Source organism: Equus caballus, chromosome 10 (genome assembly GCF_041296265.1).
Source record: "Equus caballus isolate H_3958 breed thoroughbred chromosome 10, TB-T2T, whole genome shotgun sequence".
Lineage (NCBI taxonomy): Eukaryota > Metazoa > Chordata > Mammalia > Perissodactyla > Equidae > Equus > Equus caballus.
In genome coordinates, this window is record NC_091693.1 from 84,552,653 (window position 1) to 84,578,033 (window position 25,381).

The following is a 25,381-nucleotide window of genomic DNA, read 5'->3' on the forward strand; positions in this document are numbered from 1 at the left end:
TTTATCAAAAAAACATCCCATTAATTAGCTACCCTCAAACGGAATACTTGAAGTAGACCACATTCTAACTGCACGGATTTTAGTGCCATTCCCCTACTTTCAAAAAAAACAAAACAAAACAAAACAAAACACTGTGGACACAGTCCGACAGTAAACTGACTTAATGCCAGATCAACAAAGATCTGTTCTGGTTAATGTACATTCAGGATGGATCATGTTACTTCAGATTCCAGGTCCTGGAAATAACCCATCAGGAGAGAGTAAGTTACTTGTAGAACGACTTCAAGATTAATGGATAAAAGCTTTATTCATTTGATTGGACACAACTTTTTTTCCCAGTTGTCACTTTGAGAACTTCCAGTAGATAGTCTCCTATCCAAGCCACTTTCAACATACAAAGTTGGACGGGTCTCATGCACGCCCGAGCGGAATCTCCCCCATGCACATCATGCACTTGTGCTTGAAGACAGCTGCCAGCCAGCCTGTGCGTGACCTCCCGTCCATAGCAGCCTGGCAGCCATTAGGACAGTTGTTTTCTTAAATTATACAAACCTCCAACATTAAATTGCTATGTCTGACATAAATATTATCCCCTTCTACTCTCAAGGAATTTTTCTGTGAAATTAAATCACACACAGGGGAAAAGGCAAATAAACAACAGTGTATCAATCAGCAAGCACCAGAAATGACCAGAAATGACTGAGCTGGACAGTCTAAGACATTAAAATAAAGGAGTAACAAAAATCGTAAGAACCTAAAGCCACAACAAGCAAAACTCAGAAATAAACCCTGAAAGTGCGTCACCCCACACACAATAATGACAGCAGGCGGCAGCCACCAGATGTTTAACTTTGGAGAAACATATCCACCTCCTGCTGCTGTGTTTCCTCTTCTTCCATCTTCACCTGAAAAGTCACACAGCAAACGGCTGGAGAGAGGAGGAGGACTGGTGGAAACTCCGCATCGGTGCAAAGAGGCTGGACTGGACCATGAATGCTGGGCCAGCATCACCAGCCTTCTCTGTGCGGCCCTCAGAGGATGAGGAACAGTGAGCCTGTTTGTCTTTCTTCACCTACAGTGTCGTATAAATGATGGAAATGCTCCTTTGCAAAGGTGGAATGGAGAATGGAAGCTTCACTCTTTCTCAGTCCCTACATTACGGGCTGCTTTGGAATATTTTTTTACTCAGGAATGAAAATATGAGAGTGTAAAAATGGCATAATTCAATCTGTTCTAATTTGATCAACTAGTGATGAGGGCAAAGTATAATGATGTAAAACTTGTCTTTCCCTTTACATCAGGGACAAATATTTACCCCGTTATTCAGTTTTTTAACCGAGATTTCTCTCCTTGGGGGGAAAACTGGTTTATTTTGCTTTATCCATGTTAAAATAGTGGGTATTTTAAAAGGCTCTTTGAAAAATAGCTACTTTTCTTTCATAAAATTCTTTAAACAATAATTTTTTATAGTTGGACAATTCTTAGTATCTAATGACCCAAAAGAATGAATCTGTAAATTTAAAACTAACATAAATACTGATGACTACTGACTCAAGGAAAGGAATGGCAAGAAAAAGAATATGGAACCTGATACAGAAGGAAAACAGCTTAACCTTTACAGCCAGATCACAGATGACATGTTGTTTTCCTTCTTCAGTGGAATGACAGTGTCAAATCTGAGAGTTCAAAATGCTTTGTTTTTTAACCATTCAAGTATTTTGGGAGGTAAGCAGGAAGCTCCAAGTATCTTTTTATCAGAAGGCAAAAATGAGACACAGCCACTCAACAATGTGTTAAGAACCATCTTCCAATTCCTTGGCCAACACTTAATTCTCTAAAATGTCAATCTTTGGCATTCTTCAGTTCTATAAGAACTTTGGTGTCTCCCACTATACCTAATCACAACACTATCTTCACATTTTTCTTTAGGTTGATTCTCAGTTTTGTGATTTACTCTATGAATTGACAGTACCCACAGGAGGTGAGACACTGAGTCACCAGACGCAACATACTGCACACACTGGCGCTGACTTAGAGTGCGGAGGTAGCCCTCTCTAGGGGTAAAAATCCTCAAACCAGACTCCTAATTCTAAATAAAAGAACACTAAGAGAACCAACCTTAGGCCTATAGAGTCTAAATTTTCAAAAAGCCATGTTTCATTTTTCATACACATTTAACAAAGACATAACTGAATAGCATTTTCCTTCAAAATACCTAATGGTGACTCTTCTATATAATTACATGATTTAGACTTAAAAAAAAAAAACTATCTGAAATTCATCTGGTCCCCAAATGCTACAATAATAGGGAGACAAGCAGTTTCTGAGATTACACCTACAAATGTCAGGAGTAAAGGTTACAGATGCATCCCATAAATGCAAGAAGAATGAGCTTGGCTTTCAAACAAAAGAAATAAGACTAAGGAGTTCTACTAACATACGTCAATTACAGTTATGTTCACTGCATCCTAGCTCTATATCAAAACAAAGTTTCCATCCGAAAAGAACAGCATTAATAGTCTGCACAATGGACAGACCCAATGTGGATTGTTAAGGGCAGCACAGGTCCCCGTCTCCTTTCTTAGATCTAGTATGGTCTAGATATTTATGAAATAATCCTGTAACTTTGCTCTCAGCTTAGAATATATGGACCTGGGCAATGGCTATCAACAGAGACTTACACTTATTTCTCATGCACTAAAATGTTGTGTGTGTAAAAATGTGCAGCTCATACTATGTTGAGGGTAATCAGTGGTGAAATTTATGCACATGTTTACACTCTACATTTGGAAGGGTATAAGACGAAGTGTTCTTTTGTTGACCCCACAAACTGAAGCCTAGGTAGGAGTGCCAGCAGCTGCTTCCTCTTCCTCCGTTTTGTCATTCAAATCACGGTCATAAGAAACATTGAAGGAAGTGGCTTTCGCCTCCAGATAGCAGAGGGATAGAGCCAGAGGAAGGGAGAAGGTGAGAGAAAAGGGCACCGACTGAGAAGCAGAGAGAAGCAGCCCAAAGATGACGATGAGGGAAGGAAGGAACGACGGGGAGGTGACAGGAACATAGTGCTGGACATCAGCGGGGAGGAAGGAGACCCAGACCCTGGGGAGGCTGGGGAAAGCAAGATACCCGTCCTCATCGAGGAGTGAGGGGAAGCCACATGGAAGGCATCTGTAGAAAGTGAAGGAGAAGTACCCAAACTCGGCATCCTTGTGGTCAGCCTCTTGCAGAGGCTTCTCCCGGGTGGGAGGACAGGCAGGCTGAGAAGGGGTTACCATAGGGTCCAGGGTAAAATCGAGGATGGTGACTCCAGCGCCCCCCTGCTCTGAGGTGTCACCTGCAGAGAGGTGCTCTAAGCTGTCTAGTGTGATCTGCTCAGCCTCCCCAAAGGGGTCTTCCTCCGAAATGTCTGACAGCAAGTCCAGTTCAGGGACTGGCAGTCGGTGTGGGGAAAGAGATGAAGCACAGTGGATGAGGGGTGAAGGTGGGCACACGGAAACAGGCTGTTCTCAGGAGCAAACCCATGAGGGAACGTGAAATCACACGACAGATACATGCAAAGGAGAAACAAGCAAGAGAGAAAGAGGAGAGAAGAAACGGGAGTTAGTGAAAACTTTTACTCTGAAGTAAGGAGTGTATTAACACAGCGCAGTTAGAAAATGAATTACATGATCCAATAATAGATATAGACTGATTTAATTATTATTTTCCAACTAGTGAATAAATCTGATGAAACTCAAATCACATCATTACTTTTAAACCTGCTCGCTGACAGACATCCAAAGCATCAGCAGAGAGGCCGGGCCACCACACTCAGCTGTTTGCCAAAGATAAGCAGCATTTCCTCTGGAATTTTAAAGAATTTTTTTTTTTAACAACTAGATATATCAAGTTAACTAGGCAAAAAGGAACACCGACTTTGAAATGCTGAGCTCTTCTGTTTCTGATGTAAGCAGTCGCTCCCCTGCCTGCCTTGTAAGCGTAACTTTGCGAGATTCTGACAATTTATCAGCAGTTGAAGGATACCTTATTGAACATGATTTCTGTTATTTTTAGCTAAATAATTTTCAACCAAATGATTTTTTTAGTATGATATTCACAAATGCTTTAACAAAGGAATGCAGATGATTTGATGGCACGTGCCACCTGAAGCATCTGTTCTGGTGGCAGAAGGGCCCACATGGTCCCCAGCCCTCCTCTACGCTGAGTGCCAGAGGCTATCAGAGCACGAATTCCAGAGGCACTGGCAGCTACTGCATCTGGCAGGTTCTTTATAAATTCATGTTGCACGTCTTTAAAGTTTTGCAAGTTAAAATTTAGAAAACACTATAAATCTACAGGATGATTTCTTTTTTTGCGTTAACTTCCAATGTTACCTATAAAACAGTTGCTTTGTGCAGATACAGAAAAGAGATCTGAAGAACTCAAAGCCTCTTCAAATCAATCTCCAGGTGACTTTACTTGCCCAAGGTAACAAGGCGACATAAAATAACAGTGACAAATTTGAAAACACAATATACGTTACTTCTCCATTCACTATGGTATACGCACCAAACAAGGCCAAAAGCAACGCACCATCTTCTCACTCAATATTTACAAAACAATTACCTTTTGCTTAAGAATGTCTTCTTCATCAGTTACAGATTATCAATGAAAATTTTCCATAAAGACCATCTTTGTTCATTTCAAAAATTCGGGTCAACATGATTAAAATAATCGAGACAGGTTATACTATAAAATTTGCTTGAAATAAACAAATTTCAAATCATCATAGCTTTCATAATTTGGGGATTTAACTAAATAGGATGATTACGAACAGTCAAAAGGCTTACAGTAAATTACTTGCAATAATATAACTTATGTTGAAATATTTTACTTTGAACAACAATCAGAAAAAGGTTAGAGACCCTGTCCAAACCAGCAAGAGCCTACACATACGTGAAAATTGAGAAATTATATCAACAGAGAACATACATTGATTAATTTTAAATGATACTTGAGTTCTGAAACAGCAAATGCAATAGATATCCTCTGGTCTAAGTACACACTTAAAATCACATATTTTCCTAATTTACCATACCTTTCCTTCAATGAGTTGCACATGTGGGGCTCTAGCTGGGCTTCTGACGTCCCTTCTGCCATCGCCATCTTCTGCCACAGCAGGGCTGATGACTCCTGGGCCATATGCTGAAACATCCCGAGCGGGGCCCGGAAAATCCTTCATAAGACTTTGGTCCACATCACCAATCGGAGCTGGTAAAGAATGACCATGTAGATTACTTTAGGACATTTAAATGGTCCAACTTTATGGAACTTTCTCCCTTACACAGATAAAGAGGCAATGTGTAGACAAGAGGAACATTGTTTGAGCTCTCAAAATATCAATGTATCAAATAAAATCATTTTTAAACTTTTACTAAACTCTTAAATCCTGAATTTTAACCCATTGAACTACACGGGTCCTCAAATCACAGCTTTTTGAAGAATATACTCTGACCATGGAACTGGCCAGAAGGAGGAGCTCTAAGACCAGCTGAAACATGAGAGCTAGGCACTAAGTCAGAATTACAATGTGAGCAGTGTTTTAACTCTCTGGGATCTCTTTGATCTTGCCTGAACTTATTTCTGAATCTATTTATTACAACAAATAATATCTATTTATTAAAATGATTTGCTTCAATAAGTTTCAAAAATTCCTCCATAAAGAATCCTTTAATTTGAATACCATTCACAATTGTGACAAGACAGTAAAGGCAGATTTTAAGGAATTAACTTCTGTTTATGTTTAATGGTTTTCATTTTTCTAACCTCCCTCCTGAATGCCTCAATTTGACCTAGAGTAAATCTAAGACATGGACACCCTCCCACTCAGCAAACCTGGCCCTCATGGGCTCCCTTCCTCTCTCCTACAGATGGGCAGGAACATACACTGAGTTGAAATTTCCATCATGGCAGATCAACCTGATGGCCTCAGATCTCAACAAGGCAAAGGGAGGAGCAGCTGGCAAAGTCTCTGTCCATCCATAGCTTCTGCCCCAAATGACAAATAACCACAGAGGTCACTTCACTTGTACAAAAAGTGCCTGACTGACAGGGTGAGGTGGGCACAAGGTCATGCCCCTAAGGATGCCCAGGAAACAAGGCTGCAGGCTCTTGAAGGGCAGGGACTGTGTGATGCCACCTACCACACTGAACTTGGGAGGCCTCAAGTACCTCCAATCCATGTATTACAGGAAATCTCTTGATCCACACCCCTCACATGCTCTGTCCAAAACTTCCTTCTTCCCCAGTCCTGCCTTTTTTTGCCAAATATCACCTTCAACTTGTACCCAGTTACTCCAGCCAGAATCCCTGGAGTGTCTCCCTTCACCTCAACACCAGCAAGTCCCAGAGGGTCCTCAGATACGTTTCCAAATGTGGCCAGTTCTTCCATCTCTATTTTACCACTCAGGTCCCTTCTAAGACTTTCACAGCCCTCAACCGCTCACACCAAATCATAAAATGAACTCACATCTTACATTAAGTCTAATTATTTTCCAGGTTTTATTTTGTTAAACTTCTGAGATTTTAATAATTTTCCCTTGGAAAGTATACGGCTATGAGTAACTCCTTTAACTTGTGATTATAATTTCTAAGCACCCATTACACACACTCAGAAATTATTGCACAATGGGAAAATCTGATCTAGAAATATTTTCACATGTAACGATATTGAAATTTTAAAGGATATCAAATTTAAAGCTATATGATGAAGCTGACAAAATGTTGACTTTGCATACTTTTAAACACTATTAATTCCAGTTTGGGAGGGTGGGGCTGGGGAGTTTGTTTTGTTTTTTGCATTCTGAAGTAATTTTTTCAGGTCTTAAACACTTGCAGAACCCCAAGAAGCCTGTAGGCCGCAGGCACTGTGCCCATGATACCAAACGGCTAACTGGCCTCTTACCTGCCCAGGCAAGAGCACCACGACTCTCACCCAGCCAGTCTGCCTGAGCTTCCTCTCTAGTCATTCTCAACACTGCGCCAAGTGATTTTTTTTAAAAAAAAGATAGCACTGTGCACTTATGTGCTTGCACAAGTGTGCACACACACATATACGAACCCATCAACGGTTTCCTACAGCACCTAGAATAAAAAAGCACACTCTTCACTACGGCCTGCAAGTCCCCGCGCGACTGCCCCAGCCACCGCTCCCCATCACGTACTCAGCCCAGACTCCACCTGCCCTGCTCCTGTTCCTGGTTGGCATCGAGCTCTCCCTCTCTCATAACCCTCACACCCGCGGCTCCTGCTCTACTCACAGCTGCCTCCTTCTCGTCTCTGTCTTTTAAGTCTCAACTCAGATGGTTCTTCCTGAGTCAGGCCTTCCTGCCCTGGTGACCCAGTCTAAAAAGCGCCCCTGCTTTTTCTACTTTTCACTTTCAGGAAATCATTCTTCCCCGTTCTCAAATGCATCTCGGTCGTTAGTTCTCTTAAATGACCATCTCCCTCTTTTTCGGTTTGATTTTCCAATCTCAGAATCTCACTGTTCTAAAATAGCAGTTCTAGATTGATTTTCATTTGATATTTGATTTTAGATATCAGTAATTTTCACACTCTAGATAATCACTAGCCGATTTATTTTAACTTGTCAAACCTTAAAGTGAGGAATATTTATATAATTAAATTAGTCTAGCTTACCTTAAAAACGAAACAGGAAAAAGAAAATACAATGCACGTTGATAACAACAACAAAGGTGCAGTGATGGGGAGTGGTGCAGAAAATGAAGCCCAGTACCAGGTTACAGCCTAGCTTTGCTCTGGGGGAATAAGAGGAATATAAACCCTAACCAAATAGTTCACCGGCTGTCTGGTCATGTATTGGCATGAAAAGCCTTCTATTTCTCACAATAACACAATAATCCTTTTGATGACTTGCCCATCTGATTAATTACAGTGTCCAAAACACAAAAGGAAAAATAATGGATTACTGTGCCGTGTTTGTTGCTTGTACTTGTAAAAATCATTGTTTTCAGATACAGACCTACTATAACCCCTGTGCTAAACCCGCCCGTGCAAGATGGTGGGTTTCCGTGAGCACAGCTTACATACCTCAAAGAAACGCAGTGGTTTACTGCTCTTTTCAAACTCTAACATTTGCCATATAAGAGTTATAAAGCCTCATAGTTTACAACAAAGGCTGAAACAGTGTTCCAGAAAAAGGAACGATTTCTCTCAGGGCATCAACAACACTGACTGCATTTATTCAGCACTTGTATAAATTCTCTGTGGCAAGGGGCAAGGCTTGTGAAATATTTACATGAGTGGGCACATTTTTCAGATTTACTTGAAAAAAGTGCTCAGTTCAACAACTAAAAGATAGTTGACAAGATGAGCTAAAAGATACACTGACAGCTATCGTACATTCATAATTCACTAAATTTAAATCACTACATTTGGGAATATGGACATTTACTTGAACCAGCTTATGATCCCTATGCATATTTTTTGTGTGGTCTCATAAAACTATATGGAAGAGTCTCCAGAATCAAGACTTAAGAACTCTATACTCCCACCAAGAAATCCTGAGAAGCATCTCTGTGTGTCTGCCTGGGTCTGTTTTCCCAGTTTATTCCAGGAAAAACAGACTAAGGCCAAAGGGTGTCAGTCCTCCACTAATGAGAGAGCATTTTTATCTATCAGCATACCTGGTCTGTTTTAGCTAACCATGTAAAATATAAGTTGTTCAAGTTCATATTTCAGAAAGAGACCAGTAATAACAAGGAATCAAAAAAGGTTTTTGCTGACAAACAGTAGTAAAAGAGAAGTTTTCAAATTTAATATCACTATTTTTGTATACGTTTTGAGATTAATCAACCAAAAAATGTTGGAAAACTACTACTCCTAGTAGAAAGTCCTCACAGCAATTAGTTTCTATTAGGTAGAAAGAAAAATGAAGTCTTTCATAAAGCACCTAATATAAAATTAACCTTAGCTCTTATTTAAAAAAACCTTCTATTAACCCAAAATTAGACAGAGTAATAAGATACATATATGAAGGGAAGCAACGTCAGTTTATTTCCATGAGTAATTTATATAAAACTACAAACATGTAGCTAATTAGAACTCCAACAGAAAAAACATAAAAATTTATACATATCTCCCCTTGAGTAAAGAAAAAATGAACGTATTATATTTCCTTTCCTTTTGTTAAAACACTGTATTTAAAACTAACTCTTTGAAGCTGTGAATGGTTTCTCATATGCAGAAAAGTTTGACTTCAGTAAGAGTTTTTAAACTCATAAAAATTTGGATGTTTTAAGTTCTTTTGAATAAAGGTTTGTAAGTTACCACACCAAAAAACCGTTGGAATTACATTCTTGCCATTAATTAACAAGTTCAGGAAAGTAAGCCACATAAACTACTTCACAAGTCAGACCAGTAAAAACGTGTTTGTCCAACATCTCTTCAACAAGAACTCAACATTTATGTGCACCGACCGTACAAAGAAAACTTAGGTTCAGAATGACAACTTCAAAACACTACAAAATTATTTTCTTCTGAGTATAAGAAATAGCATTTTATTTATTCAGAAAAAAATGGCTATCCCTCTAGGGTGTTTCTGGGGGCCTTATTAACTAGATGAACATTTTCTGATCCCACTGCATTAGAAAAAGATTAACACAACCGCAAACTACCCTCACTGTGTTTACCTCCATCCAGACTCCTGGAGGCCCGCTTACTGGAGGTGCGCTCAAAGTGCGGCGCAGGCCGGTCAATGAGGGTGCTCGCCTGGCGCGTCTGGGCTTGGGTGCGGCCGCTGTAGCGAAATTTGGACCCCAAGGTCAGGAACTTGGCCTTTGGTGGCTGCTCTGGAGACACAAGCCTATAGGGGAGAAAAAAGGGAAGAAAATTAGACCTTACGGATTTATATCTCATTTTATTAAGCATGATTACTCAATCAAAAAAAGATGATGCCTAAACTTTCTAATGAAAAACAACACATTATTATAAACCCTCCTATATACAAAGCTTTATGATAGTGCTAAGATGAATAAATCCACATTCATGGATTTGTAAATAACCTTTTCCTCCACCTGAGCAAAAGAGCAGCTGTTCCCAGGGTGTATCAAAGGTTATTTATTTGTATTAGCTTCAATCATTTATATAAACACATATGTCTGAATTCTTGCTCCTAGCTAAAAGTGCCAAGTAGCAATCCATTACCATTAGTAATTCTTAATATTTATGTCTATTTCTCCTGGGAAAGAACATCCAACTCAGGAATCTGTTCCATCAAATGATGCTTTCCCACAAAGAATGGAGCTGTAGGGATGACTAAATAACCTTTCATGCCAGCATAATTCTACTGCTGAAAGCCTGGGTACATAACGAATGAAGTCAAAGTTTCTCGATGTTAAATCCTTCCAGACCTATGCAAAAGCATGTTTTTAGTAAATGAGCCAATCTTGTCTGGAATACAACTGAAATTGTCTCGTTTTCGTTGTCTGATCAAGAGTTGGCAAAACATCTTAACAAAGAGATAATCTCAGCACTCTTGCAGAGTTTATTAAATAAGACTTTCGTTGACAACTCCAGAATATGAAGAATTCTTTAAGAGCTCTTCACCATTTCAAGTATTTCTAGACCTTCTGCTCAATCTTTTAGAAATCCTCTTCTGCTTAACAAGCAATGAAAAGGGAGTCAAGTCAAGGTAAAGCTACATGTAATAATAAAAGAGGCAATCCTCCATCAAGTCAGGAGTCTCAACAGCATTAACCCAGAAAAACAACGCGTTTCAATTAAACTGATGAAAGAAGAGCTCAAACACTCCAGCTGTCTTGGTGTTAATCTAGAGTTGAAAGGTAGCAGGCGTGTTTCTTGAAAACTTCCACTTCCTGCCAACAGATTTTCAAAGGAGATACGGCAGGTACTCAATAAATACAGGCTGGATCACTAGAGAGGATCTTAATGTCACCTTTTACTATATGAGGCCACCTGAACTTAAGCAGCTGGAAGACATGTCTACGAACCCATTTTTCAGAGTTCTCCTTCCTAGTATTACAGAGTCATAGCATTTAAGAACAGATTTTGAGCTCCTGAGCCAGGATTTTGGAGGAGGGAAGTTGGGCTATGAGCTCTATAACTTCTGACACATTGCAAGAACTATTACCAAATATTTCAGTCTTAATTCAATAAAGCATAAAACAACCCCACTGCCACAACTAGTCCATTTAAATGAAGTTGTTGGTTTAATTTTTTCCCAGTTATGAAAGTGGGCTTTCATTTATATAAGCTGGGGTATGTAACCAGTCAAATATCTAAGTCTAGGTGAGAAGAATTCTCTATCACCATATTTCTCTAGACTAATTTATTTTTAAGATAATAGACAGTTGGTTGCCATTTAGTGCATATCAGAATCATTATCCACTTACACACTCTGTAAAAGATATTTTATGAAAAATACAAATCCCAGAAACACAAGGCAAACATCTTAAAGGCAGATATACATCACAATGCAAGAGGAGGAAAGTCATTAACTAGAGGATTTTTGTTTTATTTATTTCCAGCTGAGATAAAATGCTGCCTTGCCAACTGGCACTGGTGACCACATACACAAAGTATTAGCTTACAGATTAATTTTCTGATGACAAAGAAATCCTTAAGTAATTATGTTACAATTGAGTAGAAACAAATATCAAAATAAAAAAGGGTTAACACAGATATTAGCTTTCTCTAAAAGAATTTTTTTGGTGACTTAAGTCAATGATAATGTAAATAAATTTTCTAAGAAAATGTAGGCCAAGCAACAAAATATTTCAATACTATCACTTAAAGATCACTTAACAATTATTTCCATTTGATATTACTTTCATTTTCTACATCAGACCCTATCTTCATAAAAATAACATCAAAACCACTACAAGACATCTATCATTTCACTTTTGGGACTTTAAAAGCTACAATAAAGGACTCATCATGACAGAATATTAAAGGTCTTGAGTAAGATGATTTAACGATGTTGGCAGAAATGAATTCAACTTTTACATATTTTACTGCTTAAGAAGCATGTTAACATCTTAGTTTTGTAAAGATCCTGCCATTGTAAATCAACTGTTATTAATGTTGGTCTATGGAAAACAAGGGAACATTTTAAGAAAACCCACACGTCGATCACTAAAGTCAAGCACACTTTTAACGATAAAGCTCGCTACGAAGGGGCTGACGACCCTCATTCACTTGAGATTACTCTGGAGCCACAATGCCATGTTTACACGGCAGTTTCATGTGAAGTTAGGAGAACCTCAGGTTAATCTTTCTGACACACCATCACCACCAACAAAAAAAGCACTGAGAAAACGGATCGCAGCACACAGGCTGCAAACACCACAGGGAAGCAGAGCGCAGTCGGGAGGCTGGTGGGCACCGAGGCCCCACCGCCTGGCTCTGCACCCCATCTGCACCCGTTACTACCTATATGACCAGCGGCATGCCTCTTCACTTCTCTGTGCCTCGGTTTCTCCACGTGTAAAGTGAAGATAACGGCAGCTGCCCCCTAAGATTTGACATAAGAATTAAAAGAATTAATCCGTGTACAGCACTTACAATGGTGACGGGCTCTACTAAACACTCAGGGAAGGAGAGCAGCTTTATTATAATTTTCTTGTTCTACTAATATTAGTCTAGCTGAGCGGCTACCACTAAACAGAAAAATCTATTTTTTAACAGCTTTAATGTGAAAGCTGTCTTAATTTTCTAAAGAAATTATTTGCATCTTTTGTGATGAACTAAGACAGAACGAAATCCAGATTTGATTCAAAGCACTCTGCAAATTCTGATTTGCCCTGTGATAAATGCATTATTTTATATCATTTCTAAGCACAGTTATGCAAGGTTTAAAAATATAAAAATGCCTTCATTAACCATTATTTCAAAAGTCTGCAGGAGCCAACTCTCTACTTTTAAATTGGCATCCGTGGTCTGCTAGCAAAATGATGGCAGGACGGACCTGTGGCTTTGCGGGGCTAACAGACATCTCAGAACCTCTTGCTAGAAGAACACGAGAGGGAGGACAGCTCACAGGTGAAGGGCGTGCGCTTTAAGATCAGAGAGCCGAGGCCCCCTCTGCCCGGGTGCCTGGCCGCTGGGCACCTCCATGGACACCCAGCTCTGAGCCGCAGTGTCTCAACGGGGATGACGAACAAATGAGATTGCGCAACGGAAAGCAATCGTTTTGTGCTGACAACAACATCCGCTCAAGGAATGTCAGCATTTGTCATTTCCAAAATCATTACTGCTTTCACTATCACCACAGCACAGCGAAGCCTGCCGTCAGTCAGCCCTGGAGCCGTGTCCTTTAACTCATCACTGCTACCCACCGGCTGTAACGGAGGCAGGCTCACATCGTCTTAGGAGAAATTCATCATGAATCCCAAGATAAATTATAAACTTTTCAAAGATTTATATGATTAGCGTAATTAAGTTAGAAAGATTCAAGTAGTATATTTTATGAGTTACATTTCTCCTCTAAAATGAGTATATTGGAGCAGTCTTGAAAATAGATATTTGTCAATTTAACTTGAAGAAGGAGTCATTCGTACCAGCTGACAATTCACTTTAAAAATAGCATACTGTGGTCACCAAACTAAGGATAATGATGACAATGATGATAGTCATGATGATGATAAACATTATCATAAACCAGAAATGGTTCTGAATTTGTTATCTCATTTACTTTTCAGAACAATCCTATAACAACCCTATAAACCTGTGGGGTAGATACTACTACTATCACAGGGACGATGGACGATCAAAGTATGGCTCAGAAAGGTCGAGTAACTTACCCACAGTCACACACCTGCTCTGTGGTGGGACAGGATTAGACCCTAAGAGTCTAGAGCGAAAACCTTAAAGATGAAGGGCCTAGATACCCAGCTGTATAGACTGCTGTATAGGAAGCTGAGGAAATGGAGAAAACAAAGATCAGCCAAGTATACCTGTAGGAAACATGCTCTTGAAGAAAAGTATGAAAGGAGACAGGACACAGCTAAAGTAGGCTAGAAGGTCTAAGGAGATCTGTTTTTCTTTGGTTTTTAAAGGAACAAGACAGGGACATGTTTACTAGCCGAAGAGGAGGTCAAAGGCACCCACCAAGAGCACATGATTTACAAAGCACGATCCTGTGTGAGGCATGAAATGAGGGATGGAGGCAGAGGAACAGACCACATCTTCTTGGAGAGGAGAGGAGAGGAAGGAAGGGAGGAAGGGAGGGAGAAGGGAGGGAGAAGGGAGTGCTGCCCAGTGATGGGCAAAGCGGAAGAAGAAAGGCAGAGGAAACGAGAAAGCTCATGACCCACAGCTTGTACCATCCATGTGCTGCACGATGGGGGACATCTGAGCAGAGAGGCAGCGGTGCGTAGGGGCTCTAGATGACCCTGAAATAACCCTGAATATCTGGGATGGCAGAGGAAGTCACAGGACTGACTGACTGCCTGGTAGCACTGAGGATCCAGCTGCTGTGGAAAATGATGACCTCTCTGTAAGAGCACTAGCCCACAAGGTCGTGTGACTTTCTCTTATAAAGAACGAGCACGTGTGTCAGCACAGCTATTTAAGGCAGCACCTGACAGCACAGGTACAGAAGCAGTGAGGTCGGGACACAGGACTAATCTAGGACCAGCAGATTGGCAGGCTGATATGCAAAGAGGGCAGGGATTTGCGGGGGTTAGAACACTCCTGACACAGTAGCAAAAGGGCAGACGACAGGGTTCTGGGAGGTTTGGGAGAGAAGTTAAGCAGGAGGGAGCTGATAGGGACAGCTACATGAAACCTAAGATGAGTGACAGTGGAAAGAAGAACAGCAGCTGGGCGGCAGAGTGTGGTGGGGGCGGGAGGGAAGGCGGCTGGAGCCACAAAGTGGAGTCTCGGACTATCGCAGAGCGGGATCAGATCTGAGTACCATAAGGCAGGGCCAGGGCAACAGAAACAGGCGTGGGGTGGAGTGCAGACAGCAGATCCAGCACTGGGGAGAGCCGAGAACCACAATACAGCTTACTGCATCTGCCACACTATCCACTACCACCTCTTCATATGTAGAGGGTGCCAAGAGCTGCTTTAATTAATTTTAAGCTGTTTTCTTGAAATTACCTGTAGAAAGTATGATGTTCCACACACACCTTCCATAGCCTTTTTGCTGCCCGATGGTTTGGCAGTTTGAACCCAATGGTGCTCTCAAACTGTTCCAGCTAGAATAAATCCATAAAATAAATCAGCACATTTACTTAAGAGATCATTAGAAGTCACTGAAAACCATGAATTCAGGTGTTCTGTAAGAAGTAATTCTTCTTCTTGAAAAAAGTAAATAATATTAGAATATCTAATATAATTATACAAAATAAATTTTTCACGGACTACAGTACTAGTTACTATGAAAAGGAAGTATCAACTACCAACTGAAGGATAAACCAATTACCCTTCAACATCCACTAAAATTCATTTTACCACCTTCCTCTTGATCTCTACCAACAGTGACCTGTTGCTAGCTGATTCAACAACAACAGCGAAAGGAGCCCCCACTACATGGCAGGCACTTCCTACTTTTTCTTTTCTGTGAAAGCCATGGCAAGTGCTTGCTTTTTAGCAACAGGGATATACACGCAGGTTGAGCATCAAGAACCCTGTCCTTTTTTGACCATGGAAGAATAAAGAATAGCTCATTTTTTTAAAATTCAGTGGGAAAGAATTCGCTCATGGCCACAAAGGCCAACACTGACCAAGGCTGACTGGACAGGCCCCGGGCTAAGGACACTGCTTACCTCTGCGGGCCTGACTTTGATGTAGAAGTTACTGCGCTTATAGGAAATTTTCAAGATTTTCGGCCAGGCAAAACGATTGATTCTCAGTCTGTCTTTGTAGATGAGGAGCCCGTTGGCACACACGCCCAGCTTGATGTCCACGCCTTCTGAGTCCTGCCGAGTGGAAGCCATTGACCACGGTTAGAGCTGTGGGCGTCACACAGATCAGGGAGCTAACAACCCCCAACCACAGCGAGGAGGCCAGGTGAACACTTGTCTTGAATCTCAGTGACGGCCCACAAGCTAACAGCAACAGCAGGGCACGGACGCATCTTAAATTTACCCATCTCCAGGGCTCAGATTTGAGTTGCCAACGAGGGTTGGCAACAGGACTATAGGACACTGTATTTTTCAAAAGGCATAATTTACATGCTCTCAAGTTCAGTTGTAAGAGCTAAAGGGGAAAAGTGAAACAATTCAATTTAGATATCCTGAAGACATTGGAGATAAGTGTGTTTTCTGAGAGGCTATTCCAGCCCTAGGGGGACAGCCCTGTCCTAGGGTAGGGGACAGTCAGCTGCCTACCCTAAGTTGCGTGCAGCCACCTTACTTCAGGCAAATTCATCTCAGATGGATTGTGCTAGCTAAGAGCTGTTAAAATTATGCCTATATTCTACAAAACACCAATCCCTCACAGAAGATTTCTCTGCTCAGCTGACAGTGTCGAAATCTTTGAATTCTTTCAATGGTTTTTCCCTAACTCAGGGTGCTGACATCCAGTTCTCCTTACAGCATTCCTCTGGCTGGCGGATCTCAAAGGACCACGGACTATCCTTGAACTTACTCAGAACGTTTTCCTTCCCCAGCATTTTAATTTGGAACAGATGACAATCTAGAATAATCACAAACCTGAAAGGTTTTTAAAAATCAAATAAATTTACAGACAAAAGTAAAAAACTGTCTCCTCACATTCCAAGTAGAGATGAAGATCTAACACACACAATATTCAAAACACACAAATCAACGTTTACCTTCAAGAGAAGAGTGGATCCCATTCAAGAGACGGAAAATTGAAAATACTCAGATTCACATTTTCAGAAATCATTGACAACAAGGAACAAATTCCCACAAAACATGCTGAAACAAACACCACATTCAGCCTAGGTCTCGATTCAATAAAAGCATAAAAAATAAAAAATAAAAGCACAACATTCCAACTGCCTCGTTACTGAGAACAACCTAACAGTTTATAACAGCTTTGAAAAGAGAAGTGTAGTACTAGGTAACTGATGTCAATTGCTTTTGCTGCTATGACATTTGAGTAATTCATAGATACAAATAAAACTACCTTAGGCCATCTAAGAAGATTTAGAAATCTAATCTAGAAGGTGCTTTATTCACCCATGCCCTGGCAGCCACAGTTCTCTCTAGGAACAGAGCGAACGTGCGGGTGAACCAGGCCCAGGTGCCCAAGAACCTGGCACCAGAACAAATGGTGTGTTTGCCAAAAACGTCACCAGCCACGGCCACGCGGAGCAGCCCGGAAGACTGCCCGAGACAGCATGTTCCCACGAAGTAAGGAGGTGACCTCGTTGGAAACAGTGAACAAAGCCATCTCTAGTCTTAAGCAATCTTTAGTCAGGACACTGAAGCTATTTTATCAGACTTAAGAATAAACACAATCTGGATCCTAGTAAATCGGTTGATTTTTGGTTGTTCCACATATTGTTTTAGAATTATCAGTATTTGTGTGAATAGAAATTACAGATAAAGGGTAAGAAGTGAAAGGGAAAAAAGCATGCCTTAGTCCTCCATATTCGACTTCCGTTATTGAGCAACAAAGTCAGAAACATTAACTGATAAAAAGGAGCACCTTCTCAGCCTTGCTCAGCAGCCTCAGGAAGCTGCCCCATATGGACCTCAACAGGATCCCATGCCCACTGGCTTCCGAATGCATCCAGCCTGTGGAAAGGTCTCAAAGGAGATCAGAGAGAGGAGGGAGGGAAGGGATGTGTCCCTCTGACAACTGTGGCTCCTCTCAAGACAGCCCTCTCCATATAGACCTCTCCTTCCACATTCTGGCAAGCACCCTTTGCCCTCACCCCTCAGACCCAAGGGTCAGAGGGCAGCCGTGACTGGCTCAGAGGAGCCACACAACTCTGCGGTTTCCCTGTATCTTTCTCAAGAGTCCTTTTATTCAACCCTCTTCAACTTGTCCTAATGTGGGTGTGCCATTAAGAACTCTTCTAATAATGAAAGATGAATGGAAAAATTTCTTAAATATGATCAAGACAATGAAAAATGTATAAAGAAACAAAACTTTAAACTACATGAGAAGTTCTTTTACATTGATAATCTTTTCAACGAGCTACAAATATCTTGCTTATCAAATATCATCTATCAGATGATAAACAGAAGGAATGAATGTGAGTTTATATTGTTTTAAAGTGATCTGCTCCTCACCACACAGCAAGAACTGAAATTATACTTATAATAGAGCCTGCAATTTTTAGTTTTCTAAGACACAACTTTAAAAACAAGAACCTCAAAACCTTGCAGCATTGCCATCTAAGAACTGGTTTCTAACTAACGATCAATGAAGCAGGAGATGTAAGATTGACATACGACAGAGTAACAGGGTGTAGAGGACCAGAGAGGCCTGTCTCCATCACAGAGAGAAACGAGCGGGAAACCCCATGTTGGGAAGACCTGATTCACCTCCTGGGAAGACTGACCAGGCAGATGGGGCCGCTTAACAACAGGGTGCTTTAAGCAAGTCATTCTCTGCACTCTGTTTCATGCAGTTTTGTAAAATAAAAACCTCCCAATCTTACATAAGAAGGCGCATGTGAAAGTATGTTTAAGAATCAAAGGCATACAGCAGCTAGCAGTTAAAAATGATGCTGCCAGAGACTATTTACTAACATGGAATAGTGTTCATACGAGCAAGTAAACAAAAAAAAATAATAAAAACCTCATGAAATGATCCTTATAGCATGCTCCCATTTTTAAAATGCATGAGAGTTGAAATACTCAGGTTTTTTAAAAAAAACAAAACGTATCGAAAAACTAACAGTGCTTATTTCTGCATGAAGAGATCTCAGTGATTTTTATTTTCTTCTGTTTGCCTCTGTTTTCTATAATGAACATACATTATTTTTGTAATAAGGAAGAATACTTAAAGAATAAAGGAGGCCACTGAGGGAAAAAGAGTGCTTTGAAAATATGAAACACTTAACAAAAAAGCAGGAATTACTAGTCTGAGGCCTGGGGAGGGAACTGCTCTCTGAGCAGGGGCCTTCCTAGAGATTCCCCAGACCCCACAGCCTGGGCTTCCTGGGCCACATCCAGGGATGGGCTGCGTGTTTTAAGAGCAGACGAGCACAGGTTCCCTCAGCACACTGAGGCGACTCCGGACCTATTTTTCAAAACCAAGCCCACCTTTCGCCTCACGTCCTGTTCCCTCCCTTGGCTCTCCCCACCAGGTGGTCACTTGAACCAGGATAACGACGCAGGTGACGTCTGTTACTGGTATTCTCCCAACCCAACCCCACCTTCCCCTAGCACCTGTGTTCACTGTCCCATTCTTTGCCCATCTCTTAAATGAGACGCGGTGCTTCATCCCCGGGAACCTGCATCAGCCTACCTTACCTCACAAGAAGTACAAAACAGACCTCCGGGGGAAAGCCCAATAACTCGGGCTCCTTCACAGCCTGGAGCCCTTCTGGAAAGTGGTCAAATCCATGCCACTTTTGCGCTTTCATGGCTGCCGAGATCTGCTCTCCTTTCCCGGGACCGAGGCCGGAGAGGGAGCTGCGACGAGGCAGCAGGGGGCACAGCAGAAGCTGGGACACAGCATAAACCAGGATGAGGGGTAAAGAAGGCTGATGAGGTGAGTCTGACAGTAAGTACAGATGAAAGGGTATTAATTTAAAAGACTGGGAAGAGAAGAAAGAAGTAGGGGGAGAACAAATGGTCCCTCCCACAACAATCAGTCACCAAAGAAACATCAGAGAGACCTTCGGCTGAGGGTGAGTAGCCTGTTCCCAAAAGTGAACGAGGCTATTCCGACCCTGGCACCCTCTCAAATCTTCAGTCAACAGACTGGGAAGACGCCACTGCCCCATTGTGTTTACAGTACCTTGGCGTGATGGAGGTCAACACCGTACATGGAAAGCCTCTTTGCATTTTCTAAGAACTGAGAATCAGCTTGTGCAGGAGATAAGCCCCTAAAAATCAAAAGAAACAGTATTATCTCATTGGCGGATGGAAAGCAAATGTAGCCCAAACAGGGAAAGGGGTGTATAAGCTTTGAGAGTTTGGGGTGGAGGGAGTAACTCGGCTGAAGTTGCAGACTAGCAGCAGACAGGTAAGAAGGCTCCGCTCTCGGTCTCTAACATTTTCCTCTTAGGATGCTCCAACATAAACCTGTTCAGTGCAAGGAGGGGCATCTCCACCCTTTTCCCTTTTTAACTTAGAAAGTTGCTTTCCATTTTTTTCCACTGGAGAAAAAAGCCCCAGCAATAATGGGTATAACATAAATTAACTGAAAATAAAAAAGTGATGTCATCTTTCTGAAACAAATTCTTACTCCAGAGTTTTATACCACCAGGGCCGATCATAATAAAGATCAGAAGTGTGTGTGTTTGATTTTACACGTGGGGTAGTAAGACCTATCACACTCTGTCGACACTAAAGTTACTTCCATTCCTGCCTATATCCCCAACTAAACAACTTTTAAGCTCCTCGAGGGCGGGACCATGTCCTGTTAGTCTTCCTATTCCTTCCTCATGGCATTTCAGAACCTGAGATTTCAAATTCAAGTTACACAGACATGTCTATTGAGTAGAATTGGAATAAAGTTAATTTAGAGTCAAACACTGCATTTATTATTTTTTTAAAGCAAAGTCAATGAACATGGTCTGTTAAAAATTTTCTAATCTCTGAAAGTTCTTTCCAAATCATTTTAGTCAAAATTTTATAAAATTTCAATTTTGCAATATGGGATAAATTATCATTTGTAACTGGAGCTTTTACAACTTGTGCTAAAAAAAGTCTTATTTTCACACAGATATACAAGTTCTCAATATGGTATTTAAGTAATTAAGTAATGCTTAGCTAAACCAAAAGGTTATCTTTTGTGAGCAGGGGAAGCACCTGTGACTTTCAGTTGCTACTCCCACGTCCAACGCCACTCACGTTTCCGATTCAGACCCTGATGCCTCACTCACTATCTCCCTGGCTTTCTTAACAAATATGGTCATGAAAACAATTAAAAGGCAGAAAAACTATATAGTAAATGCCAAACAAGTATGTGGGTCTGTTTGTTTCAAGTGTATGTGTTAAGGGATAGGACTGGGAGGAGGAAGGAGGCAATGTCATAGGGAAAAGTCAATTTTTTCGATAAATGAACACATTTAGCATCATGAGCATAGTTCCTCGTAGCTGTAAAGACAATGGAAGGATATGTCAAGGGCGGCAGGCTGTCTTGATTAGTGCAAGGTGAAGTTCCAAAAAGAAAATCTGGATAATCCCATAAACTATGCTCAAACGTCTAGCAAGTGTTACAAGCGGAGCTATTTATACCCGCCACGGCGACTTTCTCTCCAGGAAGCAAGTCAACGGACCTGTGGGTTTTGTGCAGCTCCGCCACCTTCTCTTCCAGCTCCTTGGTCTGGTTCGGGGCAAACTGGAAGTCACTGAGGTCATTACTGCCATGCTCTTTTGGGTCGTAGTCCCCAAGTTCAGCCTGCAGTGTGTAAGATCCCAGGAGGGCATGAGTGACAAAAGAGCAGGGCAGGCGGCCAGAGGCGATGTCCTGCCGGAGCTGAAGGCACAAAAAGTATCTGCAGGAGCAAGGAGAGAAGAGTCGGGGAGAACAGTTAGTGGAGATTGGAGTGCTCATAGCCCTGGAGCTCTAATACTCCTTCAAACGTAAATAGCCCTCTTCAAACCCACGGCAAAAGAAGCCTCCTCTAAGAAGCCCACCTTGCTCCTTGACTCCTAACCTCGTGGTTTATTTACAGAAACTGAGTCCAGAGGGCTCAGTTAACAGAACGGAAATTCTGAACTGCGTTCTGGTAATGGTGTATCATTGCTATTACAATAAAGCGTTTTGTGACTGAAGGTAAAAATTCCAAACACTTAGACTGTCTCTTTGGATTTAAAAATTGCCAAGCCCCTCAAAAGTTGTAAAGATGAATGAAATAAAAATAGAGGCAGTCTTAAGCATTTGCAAGAAAAGCTGAGGTCACCTACCCTTTATCCTCTCCACCCTTTCATACTAATTTCTTCTTTCCTGAGCCACCTCCTAACAACAATTCTAAGTAAATCTCTACTCTGAAGCCCTCACTTGCCCATTTCCCCACCTAATGAGGCAGCCAGTTCAGTTTACAATAGAAGCAGCGTGGGCTTCAGAACCAGGCAGAGATGACTCCATGTGACCCTGAACAAGCTCATTTATTCACCTAAGGCTAACTCCCCACCTGTACCTCCCTCTGCAGGTGAGGATAAAAATTAGGTAATATAAATAAAACACCTGACGTAGTACCTGGGAATCAATAACTGGTAGCCATAATCATAATCATGTTATTATTAGAGTTATGATAATAATAGTATTCAAAGTTCCAAGTGGCTTACTACACAATTATAAAAGATTCTGGTTTTTTACTAAATAACATGCAGAAATGTTATTTATATTCTATGAGGATTTTTTTTTGGCCCCACTATCAACTCCTTTGGGTGATATATTAAAACCCCATTTCTACTCTCAAATTTAACCACTTGCTAAATGGCAGTGCCCTCATTCTTGAAGATCTTTTAGAGACTGCCATTCCTGCTGGCAGCTGCCACCTTCCTCCTGCAGATGCTTCTGCCCAGCGTAGGTTTCAGGGCCCCATCTTCCTTTGGCCCTGCACCCCACACATTCACACGGGTTCAGTGCCCCTGGTCCAGCATGCGGTATTAGCCATCGCGGGTTCAGTTATCCCTGGACTATGGCAGAAATCCCTCAGGCAGGGTGGGACTCTATCATCACCATAGTCCTACAGTTAGCAAAGGACTTGCTACGTGGCAAGTGCTCCATGACTTTCTCAGAAGGAAAGTCGTCTGGCTCTCCCCAGTCTGGGTATTTTTACGCACTGCAGGAGCTCTCTTTCTACAGAGGATTCTATGTTTCCTTGACCCCAGAACACCTACAGCTACATTTATTTTAGAACACTAAATTTTAAACTATGATTCCAGGTTACCCTCAGCTTCTCTAAGTCTAATCAAGAATAGTGCCAGCTCTGCACATTCTATGGCACTTTTAAGTCCTCAACACAAAGATTTCTCTTATTACTAAAATCTTGTTGCTCCTGTCTATACTATTGTCTCTACCTTTCACATGGGTCCTTTCCTCTGTTTTCAAAGCTTAAGTCTATGATTAAAAAAACTTCAAACAGAAAGTCCCAGCAGCTTCCAGGATCTCCCAGCTCCATCTCCTCACCCAGCAGGACAGAGCTTTCTCCAAACATTATTCTGACCAGCATCCTTGCTCTCCTCAAAAGCCTGCCCCACCTTCAATGTTCACTCGGGTCGTCGTGAAGATTTCACTGGTGACATTCAGGTCCCCCAGCTCCACGCGCGGGCTGGCGGCAGGTCTCAGGCCGCTCCACCAAGGCTTTTAGTCAGTTCACTAGACTACATCACTCCTCCCACCACACACAGGGAGACTGCTCCAGCCCCGGGTACAAGGAAAACCAAAGCACTTTCTGATGCTGTAAGTTGTGATCACCAAGGATTATCATCCCCCAAACCAATTACTGCAAGGAGCGTGGACGTGCAGAGGGCGCAGGGTCACACCGCCCCATTACCTGCACTGTTCCCACACACTCCTGCAGGGTGGCTCTGTGTCACATGCACGCCGACCTGTCAAGTGTTATGCTCCAAGCAGCTCACTGTGCAGTTACAAAAGCTACTGTTTATTATTGACTAGCTGAAGCTAATTCAATCACACGTTGATTAGCATCAGTACATCCCTGCTCAGCAACAAGTAGTGAAGGGGAAAAACAGGCCTGTGATTTATCCAATCTTGGAAAGAAATCTCCATCATTCCTCTTTCACAGGCGTTATACACTCTGCACCTTTGCAACTTGATGTCTGACAACAAGGCTGGCCTAGCAGAAAGCATCAAGGCACAGGAGCCATGGGAGTCAAAAGCAGCGTCTTTCACTAAGACGCTCCAGCTTTCTACAAGTATACATACGGAACGCAGTTTTCCTTGGCCATGCCATGTACATAACCTTCTAAAGATGTACACAAATCACCCTATAGACCTACTCTTACCAAAGCTACGAAGCTCTGTCACTGGTACCCCACTTAACAGGGCTAAGCTATCAAGGCACTGTGGATACAGAATGTTCCTTGGTTCCCATTCAAATACGCAGTCACTCTCAGAATCAGTAAATGCTCTCTTGCTCCTAAAGGGAAACTTGTATTTGCAATTTAAGTGTATGTTCATATAGCCTAGATAATCTCAGAGGACATGGAAACGAAAAGCTATTGACTCTTGCATAAGAAAGCCTACCTTATCAGGTATCTTCCACCCGCCTGGGGGAGGCGTGGGGTGGGGGGGGGGGCAACAAAAAAATTACAGTTCAATTGACTTCTAAAAATAATTTCATTTTTCTACCCTTATATCACCTTTGTAATATAAGACCCATGTGTGCCTGGGTTGTATAATAAAAACCATCTTAGCACTAAAATGTGAAATTTTAAAGATCAGTGATTTTTGAAAGTACTTGGAAACAAAGTAGTCAGCAATATTTTTAAAAATATTTCATTACTCAAATATAAATGAAGAAATCAAACAACAGTGAAAACAATTTTTGAAACTGGCAACATTTCAAACTAGTTTGGAGTACCCAACTTCCAAGGAAACTTCTAAAACTCAACTTAAGAAAAAACGTTTTGGTTTTAATCGTGAAATTACCCACTGTTCTCCCAGGGCACAGAAATAAATGAGAGCTATAAGTAAAGCTTCATTTTTAATGTAAATATAAAGTACCTGGTGATATCTTCAGTCAATTGAGAAGGATCAGGAGGATAAAACTTCACATTAAAGGTGAACAGCCAGGGAAGATCTGTAATTATTAAATATCATGGTTACTTATCCAACCAACAGAATGCCCATTTAATTTGATAAAACTTAAAGGTAAATGTTCAAACAGTAAGGACTAGTCCCACTGGAAACCAGTTTAGAGAATTTCATTTTTTAATTTAAAAGAAAATATCATTTACCAAACAAAAATCAAATGAAAAACAAAATAAAAATCAATTACATAAATAACCCATCACTAAAGAATAATAGGTTCACTTTTTCATAAACATTTCCTGCTACTTCACAAACCTTTTATATGGTGATTATGCAAAAATTTTAATATAACTTCCATGTAATAGTTCTGAGGTAAGATTTGTTTTAACCACTGAATCTCTCGATCGTATATTCTCAACTCTTTTTTAACAAAAAGAAAAGCATTTTAGGATTTCTACATTGTTGGGGGAAGGAGGGCTAATGAGCAAGTGATCCTAGCGCCATCCAGGAAATGATTAGTGGGCTATTCGAAGGACGC

At 41.2% G+C, this 25,381-nt stretch overlaps 1 protein-coding gene across 50 annotated transcripts in view; it reads right to left on the bottom strand.

Annotated features, from left to right (window-relative positions):
- The window catches only part of EPB41L2 (erythrocyte membrane protein band 4.1 like 2), a 204,421-nt gene that overhangs the window by 37,745 nt on the left and 141,295 nt on the right, over positions 1 to 25,381 (bottom strand). For 37 of the 50 annotated variants that reach the window (XM_023651079.2, XM_070223827.1, XM_070223815.1 and 34 more), the window contains 8 exons: positions 24,817 to 24,892; positions 21,398 to 21,616; positions 19,912 to 19,999; positions 15,792 to 15,944; positions 15,124 to 15,221; positions 9,690 to 9,862; positions 5,078 to 5,250; positions 553 to 615 (listed from right to left, as the gene is read on the bottom strand). In XM_023651079.2, the coding sequence (XP_023506847.1) occupies positions 553 to 615; positions 5,078 to 5,250; positions 9,690 to 9,862; positions 15,124 to 15,221; positions 15,792 to 15,944; positions 19,912 to 19,999; positions 21,398 to 21,616; positions 24,817 to 24,892 (1,043 nt within the window). The remainder of the gene's footprint in view (positions 1 to 552; positions 616 to 5,077; positions 5,251 to 9,689; positions 9,863 to 15,123; positions 15,222 to 15,791; positions 15,945 to 19,911; positions 20,000 to 21,397; positions 21,617 to 24,816; positions 24,893 to 25,381) is intronic. The other 13 variants (XM_023651084.2, XM_023651083.2, XM_023651080.2 and 10 more) reach the window with 1 other exon arrangement.